We start from the raw sequence: 19,887 nt of genomic DNA, 5'->3' as shown, positions 1-19,887 counted from the left end.
TTATTTCGATGCAGATAGGCATCTTTCAGAGGCCTTGTAGGTTTTCCTTGTTTCTTCAGGGTATGTCTCTACAGACTGCCCGGTATGTTAACGTACCTAGAGCTAATAAATACATGAAGGGTGTCCATCTGCCCTCTACATCTGTCTCGTGCTTTTCTTTGTCCTGTCCGAGAGGCAACCTGTTACTTCGAGACAAGGTTTCACCCTCTACCCTTGCGGTGTGCGTGCTGTCTGAATGAAACGAGTGCCCAGATGCGAGCGTGGTTGGGTCCCTCCTGGAAGGGAGCACCAGGGCTGGGGGTATCTGTCCAAAACCAGGTTCTCCGTGGTTTGTTACTCCCTTATTCAGCATCAGCATATTATGGCAAAGTGTACTTTGAGAAATAAATACTCAAATGTAACACATTTATTAGCCTATTGGTTTTGTAATTATGGCATTTTACCCTTAATTTACTACATCCTGATCTAGAGGCTTTGGTACCTAAGTCCATATATGCACTTAAGGCAACAGGGTGCCTGGAAATAAGAGGCTAAGTCTGGGTCTCCAGGATACAGGAAAGCAACTTCACCTACTGATACCTACATTTTGGCCCTAGTAGAAGTGAAAAATAAGAAAAATCTTAAAAACACTAATTTTGAAAAAGCTAAGCAAAGTATCTGATTTCTGTCTGTTTAATTACCTTTTTGCAACATTATGTGGTGTTACAGTGTAATTAGTTTAGGCAGCTGAAGTACAAACTGCAATGCTATAGTACTGTATGAAGAATATATTCCTACTATTCTAAAATAGTTTAAGTGATTTGTTTTTTTCTGCTTCCCTATAGATTAAAGCAAAAAATTATGACAAAGTGGAAAAGGTGAGTCCTATCAATATATGTAATATATCTCTATAGCAAGAACAAGTATCTTGTGATTAGGCTAAAGCAGATTGAGAAGTAGTGTAGCTGTCGTTGAATGCGCTATTCAAAAACGCACGTAAGAAGTATCGCTGAAGTCGATTTGTTGTTGCAACCAAGCTGTAATCAGTGAGGTGAGCAGAGGAATTTCTCTGCTTAATTTGCTTTAGTTCCCTTGTGTAGCACGGAGATGCTTTAGTCAAAAAGATGAGTAGTTTAACTTATCCTTTCTTACGAATCTCAATCATAATTACAAAGATTATTTTAATTCGTACTGTATAGCTTTAAAAGTAGAAACCTGCTTTCTGTATCTGGAATCCTGATCACGTCTTCTTGATGTATTAAACAGTTATTTCAGCGATGCCTTATGAAGGTTTTACACATTGATTTATGGAAATGTTACCTTTCCTATGTACGAGAAACCAAGGGGAAGCTACCTAGTTACAAGTAAGTTAACAGAGTTGCTCTGAATTACTTTAGCTTTACCATGATCTCTTCTTGATTTTTGACTAAGGGGTGGGGAGGAGCCTGGGTAGCAAACCTGCCTGGGCATCTTCTGGTAGGGTGTCGGGGGGATAACATATAATCTGCAGTTAGAAAACATTAACTGAGCCATTTAGAAAACATTTTCTTTAAAGTGTCTTTAATTGAGCTTGTTGGGTAAAATTGCTTCCTTGGTCTGGGTCCATATAACAAGGTGGGACGAGAGCGGGGAGTAGCTGGCGTATCCGTGCCGGTTCCCTGCGGAGGAGATGGTGCTTGGGCCAATCTGAAACACGCTTCTTCCTCAGTCGGGACCTTTTGCTCTCCTCCCCCTTAGTGCCCCATTCAGTCTCCGCACACCTCAGCATTGATTCCAGCTGAGGTACTCTATTTGACTAGCAATAGTAAATAGTCCGGTAATTAGAGTTCCAGAAGGCGTAAAAAGACATAAAAACCAGGGTATCGTGATTTGGGGATGCGTTAATCTTCATCCCTTTTCATTCACTACATTTTGCTTGTTTCTAATCCTGCAGACTGGGTTTAATGTTTTTTTTTCTTCCTGCTTGCAGTTTCAAAAAATATCAGTACCTTTCAGCGTCTATAAACTGTTTCTTTCCCGGCCCACTGTAATTTCTGTGTGTTATAAATGGCAAGATAACTAACGCATTAACAGAAAAAAAGGCTGATTTTTTAAAAATTTATTTTTACAAGACTGTTTTGAAACAATTTAAGAAAGTATTGGTGCCCCCCATCTTTTTTTTGTAATTTAGCATTCCTCCATTTTTCCTGCTAATACGGTGAAGGCGATAGCGAGGTACTGCGAGATGTTTGAGTAAAGGAAACTGGGAGAAAAAGGGGAGGGAGGAAAAGCTGTTTTAATTGAAACTCGAGCAAGGAAATGTTCTGCGAATACTTTGAATTTGGGGGTTAAAAAAAGCACGTGAAAGATTTTGGCCAGTTTGCACACAGTGGAGCTACTCCTAATTGCCCCAGACTTTTGGTGGTCCTGGAGAATACAGCAAGGTTTGGGGAATTCTGAGGGGAAAAAAGAAGAAACCACGGGTACATCTGTCAGCTAAGAAGATGTAGAGGGCAGTTGTTTTCGATCTTCTCAACTCCCAGTGCATATAGTACACGTGGATTTCTACTTGCTTAAGGAGAGGGGTGTCTCAGGAAGTGGTAGCGTGCTAGATTGCCACCAATAGATTTAAATCATTTTCTTAAAACATAAACCAAACAAACAAAACATTAAATGCAGGATTTAGAGCTATCTGAATGCCGATTTTTTTACTCTAGACTGTTGAGTGATACTTTTCATACCTCAATGTTTGTTTAGAATTTGCTGCACGAAAGAATACTCTTAAATAAAGATTTTTTTTAAATACTAAAGACTTGCTCTATGGTTTTTGTGGTTTGTTTTTTTCCTCAGAGAAAAAATGGCTCAGGCATATGATTTTGCTCTGGATAAGATTGGCATGGAAATCATGTCATATCAGGTATGTGGTTTTTATCAAAAAACATTTTCTCTCTTACTTTATAAGAAGTACAACTAAACATTGGTTTCATTACATGTAATATTTTTTCTCACGTAGATCTGGGTGGATTACATCAATTTTTTGAAGGGCGTGTAAGTACCTTAAAAGAATTTTTTTAAGCTCAGTTAATGTAATGTTGATGTTCATACCAGTTATAACCTGTAATAGCTGACGTTAATCTCTCTCCCCACTATTTAGAGAAGCAGTAGGATCTTATGCAGAAAACCAGAGGATAACAGCTGTCCGTAGGGTTTACCAGCGTGGTTGTGTGAATCCAATGATAAACATAGAACAGCTCTGGAGAGATTATAACAAATACGAAGAGGTAATCAAGAACACAAAATTTGTTTGTGACGTTTTTTAAAATATATGTCTATAATTAAGTATGGTGCCCAAACTGTATCCACTAAATACTTATGTGTAAAAGAGATGACTAGCAGTATAAACGCATTGTGTGGGTCCAGTATGTACCAGCTATGGTAAAACTGTATAGGTACCTGAGTGATAATTATTTTTTATTTTAACAACTTTCTATAGAATACATTTAACTGTCCCATTTCCCAGTTGGCCCAGTAGAATTGCTGGTGAATTAGAGATCACTGGTATCGGTGACGGAGGATACATTTAATGGAAGCCAGAGCAGATCAGCTGGCAGTGAGAGCTTGCTTCCCCAAGGAGGCACCCCCCCTCCTTTCAGTTAGAGTTGAACAGGGTAAGATGGCATTCAGCTGTGATGGTTTCGACTTCCTTCGTGGTATTTAAGTTATGTGGTCTCGAGTACATGTAAAACGCTCCTCACCATCCTTCACCCGAAGCCATTACAGCATCAATTCAGGTGAGTCTGCTGCCCCATTGTCTTCAGCAAGTGTAACCTCAGCTCATTGACCTTGCACGCTAATCTGTAGCTGCGTTTTTATAGTGTATTTGTAAACATGTTTGGCAACAGCTTCTTAACCTGTCCCCATCAGCAGAGGTGAGAATGCAGAACTGAGGGTCGATGCCCTCGTGCTCAGCAGCGTCAAGCAAGGATGCTCATGCAGCACGCTCCCTTGTCCTGCATATTGCTCCCGGGGCTGCAGATGCCGGCATGCTGCGGGTCAGCTGTGCGCTGAGCAGGAAAGAAGGGACAGTTTCTCTTTCCTTGCTGCTAATGATGCAAGTTGTAGGATCGGTGCCCTGACACTAATAGAGCCAGTGCGCTTAGCCAGTGGGAGTACCTGCTGGCATCCACAGCCACGAGTGTGTGCTGTGACAGCTCATCACCCTGTCGGTGTTCAGGGCTACCACAGGTAGCCTGCTGACCACCAGGGGACGTACCCAGCGATGTGCCTTCTCCTGCGTAGGAAAACCCCCAGTACAACTTCCCCGTAAACCTCCTCTTCCCCTCCCACGTAGCAAATGAAGGCTGTCACTGTTGGTGCCCACTGCTTTCATAAATACGTAGGGAGACTGTCAAAACGATAGCTGAAACCTGTCCTGCGTTCGTTCCGTGTCTCCTTCTAGTTGAGGCTGCTCTGGCTGACACCTGTAACACAGACCAGTGCCTCTGGCTGTTCAGAGCTGCTGGAAGCCAAGGGCCGTGCTCTGCTCAGTCATGGTTTTCTGCACGCCCTGTTCTGTCTAGGCTGGCCTCAAGGGAAAGGGCTGCTGCCCACAGGCGTCCTGCCACAGGGCAGGACGTGCTGCTCACCAGAAGGGCTCTTTGAGGGGAAGGTGATTCCCCGCATCAGTAGCTCAACAACACGGAGATCGCGCGCAGGTCTCGGTACGAAAGCTTATGGCAATTTGCTGCAATTAAAATACTCTCAAACTTCTCTTTAGCTCAGTCAGTAGCCACTGGGTAGCGATGTCAGCCTGTCAGCCAGCAGTATCTTTAATGCAACACATAGTCAAAAGTGGTGACACCCCTAGCGAGACAGAGGAGTGACAGTGTTTGGCTCACAGAGCCGCACGGCTGCACCTCACAAGGCTGGGAGCGCATCCTGGGAGAGCATCGCTGCGTCCTCAGCCTGGTCCTGGGTTAAATGGGGCATTGCTGGGTTTGTATGCGAACTGGCCCAGATAGCTGTTCCGGGCAGCAGCACTCTGTCCAGACACGGTATCTTGCTTCTGGGATGAGTCGGTACCTGGCTCAGGTGCCTGTTTGGAACAGGACTGAAAGCTGTGCCCACCTTCCTCAAAGTCCTGGCAAGTCATGCGGGCAAAATCCACCCTGACGCAGGCGTGAACAAAAGGGCGGTTGCTTATCCTGCTGTAAGAAGAGCAATTCTTCGAGATTTTGTTCATGCCTGGGACCCTGGGACCCGGCCTGTGCTGCTGCCGTTGAGGTGCGGGTTGTACCTGGGGGCCCGGCTGCCCCAAGCCCCCTGCTGCTCTTGCTCAGCAGGACGGAGGGGCCCTCCAGCGAGAGTCACTGGAGTCACTCCACAGTGACAGGTCTCGCGTCTCTCTCAGCTGACAACGGTATGTGTATGGTTGAATAAAACATCTCAAACGCTGTCAGTTACTTCAGGAACAGAGGAGAAGGCAGAGCTTTGAAGTCAATCTGTGTTATCACTTGTCCAAGAAAACTGACTCGCTCATCTGCTGTCTCAGTCTTCACCTGGTGAACAGCGGGCAGCAGCAAGGCGGGGAGTGGTGACCCTGACTAGGCACTGGCCAGGATTTAACAGGAAAAGTGTGAAGCATAAATACATTCTTTCCGCTTTCTCCCCCGGCAGGCTGGTGTAAAGTTCCTTGTATTTTTAAAAGCCGTTTAAGTGATTAAAAATACATTGAGGTGCTTGAGGTCAGTTGATTTTTAGTAGTGAGTTTATTCTCTGATAAATAAGTTCTTGCCCGTGTGTTTATTAGGAGAAAGGCAGTACCTTTTGAGATCAGTCTTTTAAAATAACTTTGTCCTTCTCACTCAGTTTTGCATCCCCTTTCAAGCTCTTTTCTGTATGAAACGAGATTCGGTAATTCCAAAGTGAAATTACACATTCCTAATTCCTTTTTTCACCCTTCTTCAGGGCATCAATATTCACTTAGCTAAGAAGATGATTGAAGACAGGAGTAGAGATTATATGAACGCACGACGTGTAGCAAAGGTACGACCTTCTGTTGCCTTTTCTTTGTTCCATTTAGTTCTACAAACTAACATTAAACTCGGTTCTTATTTTCAAATGAAAGTGTGCGTTAGACTAATAAAGTCGGTTTGCTAAAACTTTTGTATCAGTTTTGTAAGGCATTACCTAAAGTAAGTGTTTAATGTGTTTAAATCTGCTGTTCAAAACATTGTTTCTGTTCCAGGAATACGAGACGGTGATGAAAGGTCTGGACCGCAATGCTCCCTCTGTGCCCCCACAAAATACCCCACAGGAGGCTCAGCAGGTAGACATGTGGAAGAAATACATCCAGTGGGAAAAGAGCAATCCTCTGCGTACAGAAGATCAAACTCTCATAACAAAAAGAGGTAATCGGATACTGCGCCAGGACATGTAGGATTGTATTTCTTAGCTCCGTTAATGACCTCCAGCATAAGTAATGATGTGATTTCATGTTCAGGGATCATGCTGTAGCAGAAGTTGATCAAGTTTCTTGAATGGTGCGGGTGGTCTTTTTAAACTACTGTTTAGTTTTTGCTCAAGCCAATCTGACAGTAATACATGGATTTTGGGGGCCAGTGCTACAGTCCTGTGCCACTGAGCTTTCATTGGAGGTCAGGAAACGGTGGATCAAAGCCTGGTTTTATGGCTGATGTTCTTGAATGAGTTCTGCCTCTTCCTCTGTGGAGGAGGCAGGTTTTAGCTGCTGGGTGTGATTCACAAAGTTCCTGGCAATATAAAAGAACTGCAGTTGTGACTGTTGTATTCAAAGCCAATTAGTGTTAATACTGCCCAACTTATTTGCTGGGGTTTGTATTTCATTGTGCAAGATGGTACCATTTCTGCGATAACATACAAGGAGTATTTCTTGCATTTTTTCCCCCAGTTATGTTTGCCTACGAGCAATGCCTTTTGGTTCTGGGACATCACCCAGACATCTGGTATGAAGCTGCACAGTACCTCGAGCAATCCAGTAAACTGCTAGCTGAAAAAGGGGTAAGCAGTTTGCTATCCGTTTTCTTTCCTATTTCATTGCTTTGACGTGGTGTACTGTTAATTTTTCCTCAAATACTTAAGAACCAAGGAGGGGGGGTGAAAAATATTTAGCACCATTAAGTTGTGTCATGTTCCGAATTTTAAAATTGGGGCTATTTTAAGAAATAAAAATAATTGCATTTGAGATAAGGATGATGAAAAACAATTTCCATGTGGGCCAGTTTTAGGTCTGGGATGGATTTTTTTGGCCTAATCTTGTGATTCCTTAAGTACTGGGGAGATGATTGTCTCTTTATTGGAGCACTGCATGGAAGTTCACTGGGACTTTTCACACACAGAATATATGCCATAGATTGGCCTTCATTGTCACAGATGCTGAACAATTATATTATCATACTTATTTTATAACAGGACATGAACAATGCTAAACTTTTCAGTGATGAGGCTGCTAATATTTATGAAAGAGCGATCAGCACTTTATTAAAGAAGAATATGCTTCTTTATTTTGCATATGCAGATTATGAAGAGGTGAGCAAAACCAGTGATGTACTGACGTTAAAACCCAAAGGCATCTCCCATCAATAATGTCATTTATTTGAAACATACTGAATACACAGAATTCTGTAGAATTAATTTACTGATTCTTCTAGCCTTAACCTCATTTAGTCTTTCTGAGACTCAGCTGACACAACGGAGAGGAAGAGCCCGTAATATGAGATAAACAATTTTTGAAAATATACTGTCTTTCCACTTAGATATTGATTACATTTCTCAAATTACTGTGAAGTTGAAAGGCTGATAAATTTACATGTACTGGAGCATCAGCTTCTTTACTTTTAAAATGGGGATAAAGAACACCTTTCCTATGTAATTCCTGGGGCTTTAGTGTTTGCATTTGCATGTCTGTGAGGGAAGATGTGAGGCACCCCATACCGCAGCTTTCTTGAGAAGAGATCTCTTTTCCCAGGCTACCACCTTATTGCAGAGCCTCTGTAATGAGTGGTGCCCCAGCAAGGGTTGGTTTTGCACCTGAACCATTGGGAATAAAGGCCATTTCCCACTGATCAGATGAGGATTATGGAATCCTCTACGGGACGTATTTTGCCAGCTTATCATAATATGGATAAATTATTTACCCATATAAATAAATGTATCCATATAAATGGATAGTCTTTGCAGGAAGATCCTGAGGACAACAGCAAAAAAAAACCCAAAAAACCTTTGCCCTTAAAAGAAAAAGCTTTCCTTGGCTTTCAGCGCAGCCTCTTGTATCCTGAGCATACTGGCTATTTAAATTTTTTAAGGTTGCACAGTACAGCTTGGAGGGCTGCAGCTGGCAGGGAACAGAATGGATTCATTGAAATGCGGAGGTTGGAGAGTGACGAAGGTGGTTTTCCTACCTGCCTGCGCATTACTTGTAGACGGAGGTAAAGGAAGCAGTCATCTCATCCCAAACACCTACAATGGCAGTTCTGCCGCAGAATTACTAAATTAGAAAAAGACTTCAGAGACTCTTGAAAAGCATGTGCGGAAGCACTAGTGAGAAATGAATGTGGGAAGTAAAGAAGTGACTGCACTTTACTCAAAGGGACTGACATGCATAGTGTTCAGCTGGGGAAAAAAGGAAACAGAAACATTTTAGATTTTTTCTTCAGATTGATTTTTGCATTCTCACAGGTGACTTGTAATAGTATTACCAAGCGGTCTGTATTTCCTTTCTATTAACTTAGAGTCGAATGAAGTATGAGAAAGTACACAGCATATATAACCGACTCCTGGCTATCGAGGACATTGATCCCACTCTGGTAAGATGATCCTTCGTATTGAGTTTTTCCCCGTGCGCGCGGGTCGTCACCTGAGTGCTCTCGCAGAATGGGGAAGTACTTAGTGGAGTTCATTGGGTCACAAGGATGATTGAGCAGGTGGAGTACTGAGATGACAGAATTAGATTAAAATTTCAGCAAGGTTGGTAATTATAGCCTTTAATCCACTTAGATACACTAAGTCATGTGCACTTTTCGCCTCTGTCTCTCTTGGAAAATCTCTTAAAACAAGCAACGAAGATACAAGATACTAAAGATTTAATGATGCAGCTCATAAGAATTGGTGTATGTTTTGTTGGCTCAACTAAAATTTCCCTTTGTCTCCCCTTAACTGATTAAAAGCACATCGCTTTTGCCCACTGTCCTCCCTACAGAGAAATACACCATCCCGTGTACATGTAGTTTGCAAATAAATTTGTAGTGCGCCATATAAGTATCAAAGAGTATTGCAGTACATCTGCTTAAGTTATATGGTAAACAACATTGTCTGTAGTGCCAGCTGTGCACAAATGGCATAAGAAGTAACCTGCCCTCAAAAGTTACTGAATTTATAAATAGACACAACAAAGCATGAGAAGGAAAAAGAAGGTCTGAGGTCGAAAATGAAACAAGAGGTCAGTGTCAGAGGAAAGGTATCCATTTAGTGACGTGCGCTATTCGTTAAACACAGATTACAACGCTTCCCAAATACACATTTTCTGAGAAACCGCGTACCAGTTCCCCCTGTTTGAGGAACGCTGTTATTTGGGATCTAATTCAGAGTGGAGAAAAGTTAAATCCCAAAGAAATGCTAGTCACAAATTGGCTGCTGAATTAAATAATGAATTAAATTCATTATTTTCTTGATCGGGTATAAATATTTGCAGACAGGCTGATTTGTATCCTGGATTGTATAATGTACAGTGAAATGCTTCATAAGGCCTTTGGACTGTTCTTTAGTCTTATGGATGTCTTAACTTTATTGGAAAGTTACCATTTTTACAATAAGCCTCTAGTTCTCTTGAAAGCACCAGCTTGTGTAAATTACATTCATCAACTTACCTCCCTTTCCTTGAAAAAAATCTGTGTATTAACTGTTGTCATTTCAGCGGATCAGTCTTAGGTATATGCCATGTTTTTTTAAAAAAGTATATAAAAAGCCTTGCCTCGGTATTTATAGCAAAACAACATAGAAGCACAACACAGTCTTGTTTCTATTATGACTTATTAGCTTCATTTTGTGAGTAAATATTATTTTGGATATAGTAAAAAACTTTATTATATGCTAGGATTCATTGTTAGCACTGGTACTATGTAAATATTAATATGCACCTTAGGTTTATATTCAATACATGAAATTTGCAAGGCGAGCAGAAGGCATAAAATCTGGAAGAATGATATTTAAGAAAGCAAGAGAAGATGCCCGGACCCGCCATCACGTCTATGTTACAGCAGCTTTAATGGAGTATTATTGTAGTAAGGTAATCGTAGATGCTCAATTTGATATTAGTGTCAGGAGGGCGCATAGCTCACTGAAGCTAATAACATAATTTTTTTTTAATGTTTGCAGGATAAGTCTGTGGCCTTCAAGATTTTTGAGCTAGGGCTGAAAAAATACGGGGACATTCCAGAATACGTACTGGCATATATCGACTACCTTTCTCACCTTAATGGTAAGCTTTAAGCTTTGAGAGGTCTAATGAAGCATTAATCTGCCTTCTCTGTGAGTTTGGGTTCAGGCCAAGTCCTTTGTATTTTAATTTTAATTCTTCTTGGAGAGCAATGAAACCTATTCATAAAACTCCACAATTAATTTGGAAAAAACCCTGCTGTTTTGTACTTACTGAAGTTTCAGAAGTGCATTGACATTAGATGTTGATTCTACTGAATAGAGGAGAGTGTCGATTCTACCGAATAGAGGAGAGTGAACTTTCCAAATTGCCATTCACTTGCATTGCAGCATTTTTACGGCATCTGCTATGAACACGGAGAAACCTAAATCCCGAGGAAAAGGATCTATAGGAAGTTGAAATCGGCATAAGAGGAGTGATGGGTTAGTTGGTCCCTGCTAGAATTAATTTAAACTCATTCTCTTTAAATAGATGAGATGAGCAAGATGCCAGGCACCCCCGGGCAGGAGGTGGTGGTGGCAGAAGGTCCCTGTGTGGGATTCCCTGATGCAGGAGATAATATGTTAAAAGAAACCCCAGCCGCTGTGGGGAGCAGGGGCGGACAGAGACCTTTGTGTGCAACTGCCCTGGTCTGTGTTTCACAGGGAATCAGAGAAGAGGGAGAAGAGCGGTTGGTTCATCCCAGGCTCTTCCCCTGGGCAGTCCTGTCTGCCAGGTGCTCATTAGAGTTTCAGACTTCTTTAGGTATTTCTTCACGTATTCAGTACTCCAGCTCAGTATTTGTAGCATAACAACACAGAGGCGTAACACAGTCTGGTTTTCATTAGGAATCGCTAGCTCGATTTTGTGAGGCAGCCTGCGCGCCGCTGGTGTGAGCGGTGGCTGCAGGTGGCTGTGCTGCTGCATCTTCTGAACCTGCCACGATTGATCGCTAAACTTCTGTAAATGTAAGATACGGTAAAATACACGGCGAGAGAGACAGGGCAGAAGCTAGCAGTTCTGCGAACAAACCCACCGAGCACTCCTGTCCCCAGCTGGCAGTGTACAAAGCCTGACTGCTCCTTGGGAACCAGGTCTGATAGTTTGGGGAGGACTTCAGAAATATACAAGTATATTAATGTTGCCCTAATTTAAAAGGGAAGTAATGAATTGAAAGGCCAAATTTAAAATTACCGAGATATGCCGTTGTGATAATTAAAGAAAATGGAAGAAAAACAGAGGTCTGGAAGAGATGCCAAGCAATAGCTGTGCTGTTCTTTTAGAACCCGTATTATGATTGGTTTGTTGCTATCGACAAAAATAGACTTCCAAATGACAAATTCACAGTAGAAATTAACATTGGTAAAGTTTTACGCAGGCGTTCAGATATTTTTTTTTTCTACTTTACTGAAATTCAAATCCAGGTATCGGAATGTCAGCCATATATTTAATTCAATGTACGCATTTCTTTGAATGGAAATGATTTTAAATTGTCTTTAATATACTTTACTCAGTGTGATTTTTCTTTTTTCTTTCTATTTTTAAAGAGGACAATAATACAAGAGTTTTGTTTGAACGTGTTTTAACTTCAGGGAGCCTTCCACCTGAGAAATCTGGGTATGTCTGCAAAAGCAGTTTCACTACACTAAAAAAGACACATAACCCCTTTCAACTACAAACATCCCAAAGAAATTAGAAAAATAAACAGCAGGACAAAATTAGGTACAGATGTTCCTTCCCCTCTTCACGCTGTCTAAAATAGCAACAAGTGCGACGGATTTGTGGAAGTCCCTATCCCACTTGCAGTGAAAGTCATTAATTTGTTGACTTTAAAACCTCATTGGCGCAGGATTGCTGAGGATAGAGTGCAAAATCCTCCCGCGCAGTAAGGATGCGATGGTTTGAGCAGGTGGTGGGGCTAATCACATGTATCGCTCAGCAGATAAATGCTTTAGATAGATGAGAAGAGGGAGTGGAGAAGATCTTTCAGGAGCATTATACTAGGGAAGGCGAGTCGGGAATTTATTGGGGAGAATGCTGAACAACTCCCAGCTAATGTAAAATAAAATAGTGACAGAACCAGAAAAGACTTGGATTAACCACTCACTGCCACTTTTCATTACTACTTTTAAAATTCATTTCTCTAAAAAAAGTGCCTACCAAACCCTTTGTGGTCCAAGTTGTTCACCATTATTATTCTGGGAGACAAAGGCATCAAACCTAAGAAATCCAACGTTGCACCACTGTGCACATTTGTTCTGCGCTTAGTTCTGGTCTTTCGCGAGAAATATTTTTATGTCCATTTTAAAAGTGAGAAAACCCAAGAATTTAAAAGAATCTTCTTTAAAGGCAAACTCCAAAGCTAAAATGAAAGTTGAATCAAGTCCAGAAATATGGTCAGATGTTGCTTAAGTTATAGATGAGATTTTCCACAGAGAAATAAGCAGTAACTGTATATATATTGGGCTGCGTAAAATTCGGAAGCGCTGCCTATTGTGTTACAGGGTATTGCTCTTGCCTGCTAGAACATGCCAGTCTGTGCAGATGAACTAAATCGCAGTCTGTTGAAAAGTCCTTCACATATTGGGATCAGAGTGAAATTCTGTGTAGCGGGATGAGTAGAGTCTATTTGTGCATCTTACATTGATGATAAAAGCTCACCTCAAATGCTGAAGTCGCTTACTCCAGTAATCCTTTCCTTTTCATACCAAAGTCCACTAGATGGAAAGCTTTTCCAGAACTATGGAAGGCACTGGGGAGGTAATGCCACATTATAGATGCATCTAAAATAAATAACTGCAACGGTCACGTGTTCCCAGATTACCTCCTCTCAATCTCTCCTCTGGTGTGTTTTGTAGTTGGGTTGTGATCAGTAATTCTTTCGCCTTCAGCAACTGTCTCTGTATCTGTTCTTTTACAGGGAAATCTGGGCTCGGTTTTTAGCTTTTGAAAGTAACATTGGTGATCTAGCGAGTATACTCAAAGTTGAAAAACGGCGGTTTACGGCATTCAAGGAAGAATACGAGGGTAAAGAAACAGCTCTGCTGGTAGACAGGTACAAGTTCATGGACTTGTACCCTTGCTCTGCTAGCGAACTGAAGGCTCTCGGTTATAAGGTAAGTGGATAAGGACACCTAATTTTACTGTTATTCTTTTCAGTCCTACCAAACTTAAGCGATTCCTTGTTCAGGACTTGCCTTACGCTGTTCTCCCTTGATGGGAAAGCAGGTAAGACAGGCCTGGTGCGCCTCCTCCTTGTGTCGTTTGGCAGCAGAGTGCCAGGCAGTGTGGGGCAAGGGCAGAAAGGAGCAAGGAACACGACTGACAGGTGCAACCTCATGTATTCGTGTTTACCTCTCCTCTTCCCGCGGAAAGGTCGACGTGTTGATGCCGTCACCACTCAGCTACAGGCCTCCGCTGCAGACTTAAACCTGAGCTTCGTCAAAACCCACAATTCTTTTGGAAGTTTGTAGAATCAGGTCATCTGTGTGGAAACATCGCTGGCTGCCCTTCCGCTCCGGTGGCAAAACTCCACTCACTTCCTTGAGAACCGTTTCAAAGCCAACGCACTGCAGCCCCAGTGATTGCTGCAAATGGCTGAGGAACATCATCTACCGAGCTCAGCAGCTGCCTGCTTTTTTTCACTTGTTCCTTATGGTTAAGGGGCTTCGGTGCTGCGATTGGGAATTTAAAGTCCGGGCCAGACACCTGTACCTGGCGCTCTCCCGTCTCATTTCTGACCACGTCTGTTTTAACTACTGTTTCAGTCGTGTGGAAGGCCATAATGCTTTGGAAAACCATTAGAACAGAATAAAATGTTGTTTTTATTATTTTTATGAAGCGTGATGTAAAATAGGCTGCCAGAGAAGCAGAAACAGCTCTGTTGGAAGAACTGCCGTTTTCCATTTGCATGAACCGTTGATTCATGTCTCAAAAATAGTGCCTCAGCTTCCGTTTATTTCCTACAGAAAAAAGTACTTTTTGAAAAATACAGACGCCATCGAAGTTAGAAGCAGCTGAATTGTTGGTCCTCACACAGTTGTGAAATAATCTGATAGGTGGAAATAAGAGTCACGCCGAGCCACTGAATCCTTTTATTTTAATGCAGTTGGGACAAAGTAATTTTGAAGTTAGAGGCGTGCGTACAAGAGAGTGTGTCTTGATAAATGCACGCGAGGTGGCGTCTACCTAAGACGATTCAGCCCTTGGGCTGCTTTCTGTCGCTTGCAACGTGCCAAACTATAATCCCGTTTGAACTGACGCTTGGCATGCCTGCTGACTGCCTTATGCTTTATTTCTTTCCCAGCTAGAGCAATCTAGGGAATGAAATGAGGGAGAAATGATAGTTGTGAAGGCCTAGTGGTCTGCACCTGTTCACCTAAATCTTTTTCGCCTAAAAAAAGGAGCCCACTCAAAAATGACAAATACGGTCCCATTTGGTAACAAACCCAAGTGTTTCCACTCCCAGCTGGGACACTGTAGGAATAAAATGTTTGATGAAAAGATGCAAGTTTTGTCCAGATGGTCTTCTAAGAGGACGTGTGAAATGATAATGATGACAAAGGGACAATAAGCGCCTGGTCTAGAGAGATGTTTTGTTCTGTAATTTTAACAAGCCCTGACGCGATCCTGCCAAGCTCAGCGCTCTCTAACTGGCTTTTGCAGGATGTCTCCCGTGCCAAGCTGGCAGCTATAATTCCAGACCCTGTGGTTGCACCTTCCATCGTGCCTGTTCTCAAAGACGAAGTAGACAGAAAACCTGAATATCCAAAACCGGACACTCAACAAATGATTCCATTTCAGCCAAGACATTTAGCACGTAAGTCAGATGTTCAGTCGGAAGTGGTTTTATTTCACCTGGCGGCAAGTGGGGTTTTTTTAACCTGTGTGTTTAGCAAAGCTAATCACAGAGATTTTCCTACTCTTCAGCCATCTAATCATGTACTTAAATTTTAGGCTGTTGTTTAATTGGATTGCTAAAAGCATATATTTACTTAAAACTATGGTCACATGGAGATAAGTACAAGTACTTTGGGGTCTGGTAAACGGTAATAAGCTGTTATACACGCTGTTTATAGACTTCAGATCCCTGACTAAACAATATGTAATTAGAGGCGAAAGTGACAAGGTAGTAATTATTTGCATCAAATAATAATGCTGCCAAAGCAATTCAAGTCCAGCTGTCTCGCACTGGCTTTATACAGTTTCTCTTCCCACAGCTCCAGGTTTACATCCCGTCCCAGGTGGGGTATTTCCTGTTCCACCAGCAGCTGTAGTTCTCATGAAGCTCCTGCCACCTCCTGTTTGCTTTCAGGTTTGTCTTAATGAATTCTGAAAGCTTCAAAAAGTCGAAGAAGATCACTCTATTGAACATAATCTAATTTTTTTTTTCTTTTTTTAACAAATCAGGGTCCCTTTGTTCAAGTGGATGAGCTCATGGAGATATTTAGAAGATGCAAACTCCCAGACAGTAAGTTATTTGCTCCGGAGTCTGTGATAGTGCTGCATATGACTTTGTTTTACATATGGATATTACTGTCTAAAACCCAGACCTCATTTACAGATGTGTAATTAGTATTTAAGAGTATACTGTTGAATTGGCTACGTTTATAGGTTGGAATCTACATAGAGATGTTTGTATGTTTAACTGTGAGGACATCAACAAAAAGTCAAAAAGCTGAAAATCACCAGCTGCTACTTTAATAACATTTTGGTGGTAACCGTTAAAAGAAAGAAATGAAGATTTTCAAAACAGCCTTCAAAAGAAGCAAGGCGTTATTTCTAGCAGCACTGTAACTGTAACATTAAATTACAAATTTGCAGTATGGTAAGTTCACTGGTAGGCATAGCTCTGAGTGCACGTTGTTGCAGTGCTTCAGAACAATCCAAGAACAGTGTTTCCTGAGCTCCTACAAAGAAGGTAGAGTTCTAGCCATAAAAAGAGGACAGATCCATTCTCCAGGCTTCATGTAAGCTACAGCAGATGACAATATGCTGCTTTTCACCCCCTCTGTTAGTTTAAGGAGCAAACGATCAGAGAGAAAGCAAGCTAGGATTTAATTTCTTTTAGAGGGAAAATAAAACATCTATTTGAATCACACATGGTATTTTTTAAGCTTTCTCTGTTCCTAAGCAGAAACTGACTTGCTGTGCATACTTTCTGATGAATCACACACTAGCTATACTGTTTTCCCCATAGGCTTTTCTGTTCTATTAAGCTTGCAAATGACCTCAATGCTTGTGTAAAGGGAAGACTCAAGCTGAAGCGGCAGCATTTGCTTTGTAATTAGCGTTTGCCATAGCTCAAGAGTTTTCGACAGTCAAGACTTCATTCTTAACATTTGTAGAATAGGGTAGGAAAATGTCTCATGTTCCAGAAATCTCCACAACGTATCTATCTTGGTGTCCCTGTTTGCATGCTTGTTTCTAATCAAGGAATTTAGTTTCCCAAACTAAATTCATCTTTTTCTCTTTCTAAAGCTGTTGACGAAGCTGTACGAATAATTACCGGAGGCCTACCCGAAATAGCTGTGGAAGGCAACGGACCTGTGGAAAATAACGCTATGCTCAATAAGGCTGTTAAGAGACCACACGAAGATTCTGACGACGACGAGGAGAAAGGATCTGTAGTTCCCCCTGTACACGACATTTACAGAGCACGACAGCAAAAGAGAATCCGGTGAAACAAGTTTGGAGTTCTACTGTGATAGACAAAGACTTGCATTGAGTCCGTCAGTCTCTTAAACGTCAAAACAATTAAAAGGGACAGCTGCAAACACAAAAAAAAAAATCTTGAAAATGGTTTTGTTACTGTGGTGCCTCTTCTCCCGTATGGTTCTTGATGCGAAAACAGCCAGAACAACCTTAGAATGTGCTCTGAACAAACCAAGGTTTTCAAAACCAAAAGTGCAAAATGTCAAAACTGCATTTTGTTCTTCAAGGGTGTTCACATCTACCACTTGAAATCTTGTGGGTTTTCAACAGTTTTATTTTAAAAACTGGATGGCTTATACTTGTGAAGCATTTTTAATTCACATTTTCTGGAAAACAGTTGTTCTCAGTTTGTTCATGTAGTGTCCTGCCTTATTGTTCATTTTTATTTATGGCAGAATGTATGGAATCTGTTTTGTAGTTGAAAATGGGAAAAAACATTCCTTTAAAATAAAAGGATATCCGTAACATCATGCCTCATTCCGGTTTTATTCAAACACAACAAGTTACTTCTTAAATAATACTCAGCCACTTCAAAAGCGATGTTAATTAGTAAGACCATCACAGGAAATCAATCAGAGCATACATATTAGAATTAGCTTTTTTTCCATTTTTCTAGAGGATACAGTATACTTTTGGTTTGAATTCCATGACTGTTTAAAGAAAACGGCATCGTAAGACAAACTGGGTACATATTTCTAATGTGGATTGTCCAGGAGTAGTAGCTAACACAGTCTGGTCCTGGATAACTGCATGGGTCTTCCACTTAATATACAAAGCTAAATGTTAATATATTAGCTACAGAGTCTAACCTGTTATTTTCCAACAAGCTAACAAAAACACTATATGAACTTTCAAAGCAGTTTCTATGCATACTTCAGATTTTAACTTGTAATTGACTATTCAGAATTGCATTCTGAGAAGACCGCAAGAACCCCTGTGGACTACAGGAAATTCAGATAACTCGGACAAGTTGAAAGACGTTTACACAGCAGTAGAGATGACCGAGGGCAGCGCTCCTGTCTGCCAGACTGAAAGGTGAAAGAGCATATGTGTAACCATGTAAATGTTCACATGGAGGTAGGGGCTGGTCTTTATCAATCCTAGAATTTCTTTTTTTTTTGCTTTGCCACTGAATCGTATCTTCCTATTTCTTTTAAAGAGGTTGTAGAGAAACTATTTGTCAACTACTAGCATTAAAAAAAAAACCAACCTGGGAAAATCACAAACGTGATTTGCACTCGTCAGCATTTGTTAGTCTCTGTAGATCTTTACGATTGAACGGCCCACAGCACCCACCCATGGAGGCGCTTGTTCTCACTGCGTGCACACCCCAAAGGGGAGACTGGAGCCAGATGTGGGTACTGCACTTTTTCCCTACGTGAAGCCTTAGGATCAAACCCCTGCGGCGAGGAGAGATGGGACTTACTGTATCGACCCTGTGAGCAATACGCATGCATGAGTGGCAGCGCAGTCCATGCTTCGATGTCAGAGTAAGCAGGAGTTGGCCGTCATGAACATCTGGACCCTGGACTGCAGAACTGGGAGCAGCTGTCGCCTGTATTAAGCAAGTACAATTGTGTCTATTGCTAATGCAGTCCCATTCATTCTGCCATCAGTCCCACACTTTTCAAAGCCTTTTCTAAGTATGTTGTTTCACCGTGATGTCGTTCCTCCCCACATCCTTGAGCTCATCCCCTACAGCATCTAAATTTTTGTAGTATGCATAATTCACAGGGGCCTTTAAAGGCAGCTTCTAGGCAATGCTAAAATATAAAACAACAGCACCAATTTATAACTTCTGCAACTGTTATTTAACAAAAATGAAAACAGCTTTGTCTTGGTTATTTATTGTTTTTATCTAGCAATAATGTTTCCAGTAGCTCTTTTGTTATGCAGGCTACTGAATTAATTTTTTGGAACTGCAGAGCTTATAGGCTGTATTTCGAGGCGGATCCTGCACTAATAACACAGTACAGTAAGCAGATGCAGCAGTCTTGAAGACCTTACAGAGGTAAGTTTCCTTTGCTGGTTCAAACTATGAAACAGACCACACCAAAAACCTACTCAGAACATTTTCTGCCTAACCAACCTACTCACCTTTGAGTTATCAAAGAAAGATTCAAAGCCAGACAACCATTTTAGTATCCAAGTACATTTAGCCAAGAGAAAAATCACTTGTCTGAGCTGGTGATCTCTTATAGGGCTTTGGTGGGTTTTTTTCCCTTGGGGAAGCGGGTTTGTAATGAATGAGAGACGATTTGGTTTATAGTTGCAGAGGCCAATACAGAATAAAAGGTCTTTCTTATCCCACCTTCCTCCAAACTCACAGCTAGCGCTGCTATATTCACACTGACATATAAAGGAAAGCTGGAAAGGGAAGGCTCAATACTGAGTCCTTCTAGAAGTTCTATTATTTCGGTTGACTAGTTGATTGATGAACCAAACGAACCTGGATGTTAGCAATAAGATGGGCAATTTATTTATTTATTTTACGTTTTTGTTTGGGGTTTTTTTTGCTTGTTTTTTTTTTTAAAGAAGACAACACATTCAATTTTGGATAGTTCAGTGCTTGGGACACTTACTTACTGTTTATAACTATGAACTTTGCTTTCATAAAGTCATCAAATTTTGATTACTGTAATACAGCATTGTGCTCACCTAGAGGAAAATTTCAAATGTACTTACCTCCTAGCTGAGCCTGAAATTGCAATAAGGCTCTAAGATCACAGAATGGTTCACAGGATCATAGAATGAGTTGGAAGGGA

The 19,887-nt window shown here is 41.3% G+C and overlaps 1 protein-coding gene across 1 annotated transcript in view; it reads left to right on the top strand.

Annotated features, from left to right (window-relative positions):
• Nucleotides 1-18,899, top strand: part of CSTF3 (cleavage stimulation factor subunit 3) — a 52,916-nt gene extending 34,017 nt beyond the window's left edge. Inside the window, exons 4-21 of the mRNA XM_082485542.1 lie at nucleotides 825-857; nucleotides 1,246-1,343; nucleotides 2,809-2,875; nucleotides 2,972-3,006; nucleotides 3,113-3,239; nucleotides 5,926-6,003; nucleotides 6,206-6,368; nucleotides 6,887-6,996; nucleotides 7,408-7,524; nucleotides 8,727-8,801; nucleotides 10,136-10,279; nucleotides 10,369-10,471; nucleotides 11,956-12,025; nucleotides 13,329-13,524; nucleotides 15,074-15,227; nucleotides 15,628-15,722; nucleotides 15,818-15,878; nucleotides 16,889-18,899. Of these exons, the coding sequence (XP_082341668.1) occupies nucleotides 825-857; nucleotides 1,246-1,343; nucleotides 2,809-2,875; nucleotides 2,972-3,006; nucleotides 3,113-3,239; nucleotides 5,926-6,003; nucleotides 6,206-6,368; nucleotides 6,887-6,996; nucleotides 7,408-7,524; nucleotides 8,727-8,801; nucleotides 10,136-10,279; nucleotides 10,369-10,471; nucleotides 11,956-12,025; nucleotides 13,329-13,524; nucleotides 15,074-15,227; nucleotides 15,628-15,722; nucleotides 15,818-15,878; nucleotides 16,889-17,091 (1,929 nt within the window). The 3' untranslated portion in view covers nucleotides 17,092-18,899. The remainder of the gene's footprint in view (nucleotides 1-824; nucleotides 858-1,245; nucleotides 1,344-2,808; nucleotides 2,876-2,971; nucleotides 3,007-3,112; nucleotides 3,240-5,925; nucleotides 6,004-6,205; nucleotides 6,369-6,886; nucleotides 6,997-7,407; nucleotides 7,525-8,726; nucleotides 8,802-10,135; nucleotides 10,280-10,368; nucleotides 10,472-11,955; nucleotides 12,026-13,328; nucleotides 13,525-15,073; nucleotides 15,228-15,627; nucleotides 15,723-15,817; nucleotides 15,879-16,888) is intronic.
• The last annotated feature ends 988 nt before the right edge of the window (nucleotides 18,900-19,887 follow it).

Source organism: Vanellus vanellus (assembly GCF_965231255.1).
Source record: "Vanellus vanellus genome assembly, chromosome: 6".
Taxonomy (NCBI): domain Eukaryota; kingdom Metazoa; phylum Chordata; class Aves; order Charadriiformes; family Charadriidae; genus Vanellus; species Vanellus vanellus.
Note: the sequence above shows the minus strand (reverse complement) of the source record. Positions and strands in the feature narration are given on the sequence as shown.